The sequence below is a fragment of the Chanos chanos genome, chromosome 4 (genome assembly GCF_902362185.1).
Source record: "Chanos chanos chromosome 4, fChaCha1.1, whole genome shotgun sequence".
In the NCBI taxonomy this organism is placed as follows: Eukaryota; Metazoa; Chordata; class Actinopteri; order Gonorynchiformes; family Chanidae; genus Chanos; species Chanos chanos.
Window position 1 is genome coordinate 45,088,536 of NC_044498.1, and position 8,755 is coordinate 45,097,290.

Sequence of the window (8,755 nt, forward strand, 5' to 3'; positions counted from 1 at the left end):
ACTACATCCGGAAGGTTCCACAGAGGAAAATCCATTACTTCACATTCCTTCAGATGGTGCAGCTGTTGTGTCTCTGTGCATTTGGGATGTACCCTCTGCCATACATGAAGATGATCTTCCCTCTGCTAATGTTTATACTTATCCCAATCAGGTGTGTGCTTTTGTGTGTGTGCGTGACATATAGATGTTTATTAAATTCATGAGTTTTTGTGGAGAAATATTTTGTGTGTGTGTATGTGTGTTTGTGACAGTTTGCGTGGTAGTGTGTGTGTGTGTGAGTGTGTGTTGGTGACGTCACAGATCTCTCTCTCTCTCTCTCTCTCTGTTGTGTGTGTGTGTGTGTGTCCCAGGAACTGTGTGCTGCCCAGGATCATCGAGGCCAAATATCTGGACATAATGGATGCTCAGCACATGTAGACATGGACACACTGAGCCTCCGAGCAAAACGACTCTGGGAATTGTATTTCTGAAATGCAACACTCCAGGAGGAAACAGACTGAATCTCGTATTGATCAACAGCCATTGGTGAAGCACTGGAAAAGAGAGAGCGAGAGAAAGAGAGTGAATGAATCAAAGAGAGAGAACGAGAGAGGGAATGAGAGACAGAGAAAGAGACAAAGGGAAAGAGAGACAGAGAGGGAGAGAGAGAGAGAGAGGGAAAGAGAAACAGAGAAAGAGATAAAGAGAGAGAGAGATGTGTGTGCTCAGTAAACATGGACTGACTGTTTGACCTCTTGACTTCCGTCAGTCATTGCTTTTCTCCTGGTCTCAGTGTCTGTGCCAAAGCTTGTCTCTCTTTGGTTTATCCTGGTGTAACTGTGCATCGATCAATGAACCAGAGATATAGGAAATCCTCACACACCTGTTGTCATAACATGGCTAAACATCACCACCATCATCATCATCGTCATCCTCATTATAAACAGACAGCTAAAACAAAGCAGACGGCGGAGTCTTCTCGTGGTGTTTTCTGATATAACGCACAACGATTGCCGAATAATGGATTTACCTGTAGCAATACCTCTGTGTTTTCAACCACACACAGATGCTGACACACACCCGCACACACATACACACACACACGCCCATCCCTACTCTCCTTGTCTCCTGGTTGTCGAATTGAATTTTATAGACATTCCAGTGCGTTGTGGTGCATTATTGCTATTCTCATTGATCTGGTCAGAACAGACCTAATAAATCCATGCACCCCTCTTGGAAACTGTGTCTCATAGCAATATACATAGTGTATTTCAAAGAGTATTAATATTTTAGATATTTCTAAGAAGAGAAAGATTTCTCCTGATGTTGCTATATTTCTAGTTTGGATACCTGATGTGTGTTCAGAATGTAATGTTAGCTCTGTTGTTTCAGGGTACAATGTCCAGATAAAAAAAAAAAAAAGAGGTATTTATTCCGTGGGCTCAATTCTCGGAAAACGACTCTTCACAGAGGATGGAAACATTTATGCTTTGCACGTTGTCACAGGATAGCACAACTGTGTACTTACTCTTAACACACACACATACACATACACACATACACACACGTACACACACATGCACACACATTTTCATGGCTGTGGCTGTATTTCACATAATCTATAAATGAAACGGATAAGCATGGCTATTAGAAAACCTCAAAGCCCACTTAATCCCTTTTATTATCTATCATTGGTTATTTCATTTCTATGTTTAAGACCGTTACAGACTTCCTTTTGCAATTTAGTTTTTTTGATGACTTTCTTTCCACTTAAACCCGTCCAAATGAAACTCCCTACAGCAATACTGACAACTTGAAATAAACACAGAGAGAAAGACAGTGTGAGAAAGAGTGAGGCTGGGAGAGAGAGAGAGAGCGAGAGAGAGATGGTCATATTTTCCAATTTATATTTTAGAATACTGCTCTAAGTTATATAATGACAGCAGAGAAATAAAAAAAAGGATGAGTATGGAGACCATTAATATTAGCATAATCTCTGGCTAAGATTTAAGACAGAGAGGGAGAGAATGAGAGTCTAAGAGTTGTCTTTGTGTAGTTTGAAAAGAGTTGAGTTTTATCCTACTGCCCCACTGTTCGCACCTCACATACATTCAACTCTTTCTCCACCACTCTCTCTCTCCCTCTCTCTCTCTCTTTCTGTTTCTCTCTCAGTAGCAGTATAATAATTATTTTATGGAGTTCTGTCCGCTGGTTACACAATTCTCAAAATACTTTTCATAGCCTCTTGCTGTAATATTGAAGTATTCTTGTTTTTTTGTGACCCTCACTCCTGGGATGGATTTGTTGACAGTTATGCTCAGTGGTGTTATTGTTTTGAAATATTTTTTCCTAATCATGAATGTATAATGTGTAGATTTTTATAGCATATACAAAAATCATTGTCAAAATACTTTTTGTCCAACAGATAAGCTAAAATTTGCAAACTGCAATATGTAAAAAAAAAAAGAAAAAAAAGATAAATGTTTATTGGAAGGATTGTGTGGGTTTATTAAAGCTTAGGCTATACACTGAAAAAAATAGATCATTTCAAGCTGGTTGCCAAATAAAGAATTATATTGACACTTGTCTGATTTACTTTGGTCTACGGGAAAGCTTTAATTAATTTGGTTGCCTGCTTGAGGCCTATTCATCAGTCTTTTTCTTACGAGAGGAGCCGGGGCGCTATTGCTATTTTCATTAAAAATTGGCAGGATGTTTATACGCTGATATTTAAGAACCCTTTAGATATCCGACTATACTGCAGTGAGATGGGGGCGGGGGGGGGGGTAATATTGTGAGGCTCATTTTCAGTCTATACCTCCCGCCCTGTGGTTACTTTTTGCCTGCGCAAGTTTTCTGATTTACACATTGTGTGCGTACACCAGGATATGCATTAAACGTGAACATATTATATAGAGATCTGTGCAAATCTGTGCCGGAAGGCGTGTAGTCATACGCCACAGTCAGGTTTGTTAGTATTAGGTTCTTCTCTTCCTGAATGACGACCTGCTAAGGGGCTGGGTGATGTGGTTACGGAGGTTGCTAGGGTGTGCTTACAAGGCTGAACATTTCTGCACCACGACACTTAGGAATCGCTGGAAATCCTACCCAAGCTCTGTTGATACGAGACACGTGTTTTTATGCAGAAAGCGACGCTACAGTACTATAATGGCAGAGGAAGCGAAAAAACTTGCAGCTTACGCCGCAGTTGACAATCACATACAGGTGAGATCTTGATACATTGCAAAATGCTTATCAACTGGTAACGGAACTACTTCCATGAAAAATCGCTTGAATGGAAACGTAACTGTTTGTCCCCAGTGGTATCACAATCACGACTGAAATGGTAGCCATTAAAGCTAATATAGCTAAAGCAACACGTTAAGTCCGAAAGTCACGCGTAAGGTCACGCGTTTATCGTACTGATGTTTTATTCCGCTGACTTGCACGTGGCCATATCGATTTCACTACCATCAAGTTATTCGCGCTTCATCGGACTCATATTAAGACATACGCCGCATGGTCTTTCACCTTAGCTGAAACGTTAGCTGTCCTGTCCTTCACGCATATTCAGAACTGTTCATGTTAGGGTAGCATTAAAATAATTCACTTGAGTCAAGACATTTATATAATCTCACAAGACTGGCTTGACACTCTCGTCCTCACATAACGCGGCTTGTGAACTGGTTAGCAAATTGCATTAGGTGATATAAGAATGCTAATTGTGGACCTAAACCGTGCGATTAGCATATTTACAAATGGTGTTTACTTAAGGTGGGGGTTCCGAACCACCCAGTGTTCTTTACCAAGATGCATCTGCGGTCATGAACTTTAAAACAGGCGCGGCTCTCCTTACTTTGACTAGATAACAATTTGTTGTATTGCCTGATGGACGTTTTCGCAATATTATCGAACTGCCTTATTCTTCCTCCCATGTAGAATAATCAAGTTGTGGGAGTAGGCAGCGGTTCCACTATAGTATATGCTGTTGACAGATTGGGTGAGTAGAGAGTGTGTGTGTGTGTGTGTGTGTGGCAACATTATGAGCCTTTATAAATAACATGTGTTTGATATTTAAAATGTTTTTCCACGTGTATTTTAGCGGAGAGAGTGAGACAGGAGAAGCTGAACATTGTTTGTGTTCCTACTTCTTTTCAGGTTAGTGTCTCTGGATATTTGGAGCAGCGCTGTGTAGCTTTAAATATCAGTAATAATTGTTGAGATCACCTATCGCTGTCTCTTTTGCTCCATCCCCTCTCCCAGGCTAGGCAGCTGATTCTGCAGCATGGCCTTTCACTCTCTGACTTGGACAGACATCCTGAGGTGAGGAACACAAAATACACACACACACACCCCATAAAACACCTCATATTCACTACAGCTAGTCCTAGGGCTTTTTTCTGTGAGAATAAACATTTTAATTTATGGCGTGCTTCTTCTTTCTCGATGAAGCATGAATAGCACTGCTTTGTGATGGCGCTTTTGAAATTGAGCACATCCTAAATCAATGATGCATTTTGCTGAGAGAAAATGATAACATATTTGAACAATATGTTGTGTTAGGGTAATGACTAAGCGTGTTTTGTTCACAGCTGGATGTAGCGATTGATGGTGCTGATGAAGTTGACTCAGCCTTGACTCTCATAAAGGGAGGCGGGTAAATCTCTACTGAAATAACAGATCATCACTAAGCCACTGAGACCCACAATCCCTCAGCAAGTGACAGTGTTTCCAGATAAGCAGGGTTACTGACTTGTGAATGGATATACATTACAAGTGGAGCTTTGAAATAACTTTATCAAAACTTAACAGGAATTTTTGGGGCAGTTATGTAGAAAATAAATGCACTTTTAACAGCAGTTTATAACATTACATTGTATAATGTTTAAGGGTCTTTGTAGCAGTATGCATCTATTAAAGATAACAGTGATTTTAAAGGCAGACTGAAATGCATTGAAGGAAACACTGCTAACAAGAGATTCTCATACTGAAAATACAAATGTACTGCTTAAAGGCTTAATGGCAAGGAAGATATTTGAAGATGGAATGAAGGCCCTTTGTGTGGTTTCCCTACATGTCTGTTGAAATACAAGTCTGAATTTATGTAAACTGTCTTTGGTGTAATTTAGCTTTGCACATTTCCTCATTTTTGGTTTAAGGTTTGGATGTTTGTGTTGACATTGCATGGATTACATTCTCTCTCTCTCTCTCTCTCTCTCTCTCTCTCTCATCATTTCCTTTCAGAGGTTGTTTGACCCAGGAGAAGATTGTGGCTGGCTGTGCCAAGCATTTCATTGTTATAGCTGATTACAGGTATTTGGTAGTGTATGCGTGGGTTTGTGTTTTTGCCGGTGATATATGTAATCTGATTGTTCAGTTTATGTCTAATAATGACAAACAGTCCAAATTTATTCTGTATGTCACCTCTCTGAGAGAGAGGGAGAGGGAGAGAGAGAGAGAGAGAGAGAGATTTTCTCAAGGGGCTTGTACTCACCATCATGATAAAACTCCATCTTTATTTAATGGTCTTTTAAAGGTCTTTTCACTACCTTCCAGATGGTTGCTGTAATAAATAAAGAAGGTTGGTGCCTGCATATGAACACACACACACACATACACACACATATGTTGGTGTGGTTGACAGGAAGGACTCAAAATCTCTGGGACAGCAGTGGAAGAAGGGTGTACCTGTGGAGGTAATCCCCATGGCGTACGTGCCCGTGTCCAGGGCCATCGCGCGACGCTTTGGCGGGGAAGCTGTGTTAAGGATGGCAGTCAGTAAAGCGGTGAGTCTGGGATTTCCACTGTAAAAACTGAACACATGGTACCCACAGGAAAACCCATCCTAGGACACCCTTTCAAAAAAAAAAAAAAATCACTTTGATCTCTGGTGAAGAGAACTGTTCGTGATTTTGAACTGCCATATAGCAAAAAAAAAACAGTGTCATCTTTTAAGTATTTGAATGGACAGTTCATTTCAGGTTTGTGTTTTTATATCCGTAGAAACCAAAAACATTTTTTTTTTCAAGCTCTCGAAGGTTTAATAGCCAAGTTCAGCAGAGGATGGCATTTTGGTTCAAGGTTATTTTCAACAATGTTATGATTTTTTTTTTGTTCCCTAACACCGTATCTCCAAACACAGTGTGCCGTTACCTCGGCTGAGAAGGTGAAGCGGTGCTTTTGAGTATCCGTGAATGTAAGACATTTCGGCTCTGACAAAAGCTGGAGTATCTGTCTGCGACCCTTATGAGTGTACTGTTGATCAGCGTGACCTTGGGGTCAGATTTCTTTGTTCTGAAAGTGGCTGTTTTGCTTTCCTGCTCTCTGCCGACCTTGAGTTCACACAGACGCTTCTGTGAATTCTCCTCTACCTGATCCAAGTACATCTGTGGTCGTTCCCACTGTCTGAATATGTCTTTCTCCCAGAAAAGTTGTATAAAAACTGATCATTTATTTGTTGTATAATGTATTCTGTGATCATTCTTTCTGTCTTTTTGTAGATTAAGGTTGTACAGGGTTTTGAAATTGTTTGACGTTTTGAGTGACTTGAAGCGGGGCAGTATGCAGGACGTCATACCTGACATATTTGTTCCTGACAGAAATATGTGACACATTAGTGGAAAAAGGGGGAGGGTTTTTGAAATCTGTAGAGCTGTTGGCTGCAGTTTGAAGGAACTGGAATTACCAATCAGTTTACATTTTCTGTCACTCTCTGTGCTGTTCCACCTCAGGGCCCTGTGGTCACTGATAACAGCAACTTTATCCTGGATTGGAAGTTTGAGCATGCTCAGAACTGGAAAGAGGTCAACACTGCAATCAAGATGATTCCAGGTCAGTCTGCCCAAAGTGCCCCGTGTGACCTTTGAAGAGTTTATGACCATATGTAGTGTGGAGAGTCAGGGCTTCATTCAACTACATACTTTTATTTATTTGTTTATTTATTCCCTACTTGTTTATACCACTCTTTTTCTCTCTCTCTCTTTCTCGCTCTCTCTCTGTCTAGGTGTGGTGGAGACAGGTTTATTTGTGGGAATGGCGGAGAAGGTGTATTTTGGAATGGAGGATGGGAGCGTTAAAGTCCGAGACCCTCCTCTCAACTGAGAGAACCCTGCGTGTCAAATCTGACCCCCCCCCCCGTACAAAGACTAGCCTCTCACCTCAAGTGCCGTTTCCAAAAAAAAAAAAAAACCCCACAAAAAAAACCCCATTGTTCTATACACACACTGTGTTGTACTCTGGTGAGAATACCAGCAGCTCTCTGTGAGAGGCCTGTAACGTGGAAATTGTCCTCCGAGCCTACGATAGCATGCTTGCGAAATCTCACCAGAGGTGATCTCTTTGTGTGAACACTGATGTGATGTACTCTGATAACTCTTTCTCTATCTCTCTCTTTTCGCCCTTCTCACCCAGGTAAATATTAAGCCATTACATCAGACTGGGTTAAAGTCTGTAGTTTTCTCAGTTAATATTTTTTCAGTTTGCCTTCTTTCTTTTTCTTTTGTGCTCATACTCCATTCTGAATGTAGCTTTGCATGTGAGCTCATACACGCGTGTTTCAGTGTTATTTCCTGATGTTTGATCTTTTTTGTGCCTCTTTGCTTGCCTCAGTGGCTCTCTGTTATAACTGTCACCTTCTGTAACCAAACTGTCGCACCTTTTTGCTTTGATCTAACCAAAGCTTGTAATCACAGTAGACCTCAAATGCATGCAAGGTTATTCGAATCCAAATTTCTGTGTATTACAGAATGTTGAACTTTATTTTGAATTGATATTTTGACCCATGTCTGGTAAAGACACGTATTGTTCAATCCATGGCCTTTCTGTTCCTACAATGCCCTTTGATAGTTTAGAGACTTTTTCATGTGAGAGTAGCCCCAGGGTACTCGACACCATTTGATCAGCGATGGTGGTGACATGCCAGTCAAAGTAGTCCTATGCTCCCTTTAGAATGTTGATAAGCTTGGATGATAATGGAATGTGCCTGTGACCATAAGCTCATTGGTCAGCCCAGGACTGGTAACTGGCTCCCTCAAAACCTTGCAGGCCTTACTTTATAGAACCAAACTGTTCCCTCAGCTACACAATATGTTCAGTTCTTGTAGACGTACCTCAGACCCTGTTGTGGTCCCTTTGAATTTTGGGCACTGCAGTCTGTTTCCAACACACCAGCTTTATTTTACAAAAGAGTGTTTTTAAAGCCAGTCCTTTGGGTGTCCCTCCTATCAGCCACCTTGTTGTGTGGCTTAAATCTGGTGCAGCTGATACAGCTCAGGAACTGACCATCAAATCCTGACTAATTGAAATCAGGTACGTTATTGCTGGGCCAGATTAAAACAGCTGACTGGGAAGCCCTCGGGAGTGGGTCGGGAAAACAGTGCTGGGTCTAAAATTTGTGTACCACTGTTACTGTGATGTTGGATTTTGCTGAGTTACCTGAACAATACTGTGCAATGAATGATATTGAAAACAGGACCAACTGCTCACTGATAATTTTCTGTGTGGTCTGTCCATTATTTAAAAGATATGTGATCTATTATAGATTATAGAATTGTTCCTAATTAAACTGTTGATGCATTAAATGCCCAAGTGCGGACAGAAAATCTCGATTTTATTTAAAAAAAAAAAACAACTTTTGAACGGTAGGGGGCATACTTACTTTTCAGGGCATGAAGTGATGCATTTCTCTCTCGCTTGTTTAAAAAATTTACACCCAGTCTGACACTTGGCCGAATCTACGTATCACTTTGTGTTTACACTCCAAAATTGAGAGTGAAAC

General features: G+C 40.8%; 2 protein-coding genes across 3 annotated transcripts in view; both read left to right on the forward strand.

Moving 5' to 3' along the window:
* The window catches only part of slc4a11 (solute carrier family 4 member 11), a 44,498-nt gene extending 44,069 nt beyond the window's left edge, over nucleotides 1–429 (forward strand). Inside the window, exons 21-22 of the mRNA XM_030772369.1 lie at nucleotides 1–151; nucleotides 351–429. The exon at nucleotides 1–151 is cut by the window's left edge and continues 19 nt beyond it. Coding sequence (XP_030628229.1) covers nucleotides 1–151; nucleotides 351–417 — 218 coding nt within the window. The 3' untranslated portion in view covers nucleotides 418–429. The remainder of the gene's footprint in view (nucleotides 152–350) is intronic.
* A 2,552-nt stretch (nucleotides 430–2,981) lies between these two features.
* rpia (ribose 5-phosphate isomerase A (ribose 5-phosphate epimerase)) lies at nucleotides 2,982–8,469 on the forward strand. 2 transcript variants are annotated; one of them, XM_030772540.1, is made up of 9 exons: nucleotides 2,982–3,204; nucleotides 3,919–3,979; nucleotides 4,082–4,137; nucleotides 4,243–4,302; nucleotides 4,572–4,636; nucleotides 5,224–5,292; nucleotides 5,624–5,765; nucleotides 6,711–6,810; nucleotides 6,983–8,469. In XM_030772540.1, exons 1-9 carry the CDS (start codon nucleotides 3,004–3,006, stop codon nucleotides 7,078–7,080), a joined length of 852 nt encoding a protein of 283 aa, XP_030628400.1. In that variant the 5' UTR covers nucleotides 2,982–3,003; the 3' UTR covers nucleotides 7,081–8,469. The 2 variants fall into 2 exon arrangements, with proteins under 2 accessions (XP_030628400.1, XP_030628401.1); XM_030772541.1 differs by lacking the exons at nucleotides 3,919–3,979; nucleotides 4,082–4,137.
* Nucleotides 8,470–8,755: the final 286 nt, after the last annotated feature.

Coding starts and splice junctions, on each gene's coding strand:
- rpia (XM_030772540.1), top strand. CDS start 3,004: ATGTGGTTACGGAGGTTGCTAGGGTGTGCTTACAAGGCTGAACATTTC. Junction 4,303..4,571: donor ACTTGGACAGACATCCTGAG/GTGAGGAACACA, acceptor TTTTGTTCACAG/CTGGATGTAGCGATTGATGG. Junction 4,637..5,223: donor ACTCTCATAAAGGGAGGCGG/GTAAATCTCTAC, acceptor ATTTCCTTTCAG/AGGTTGTTTGACCCAGGAGA.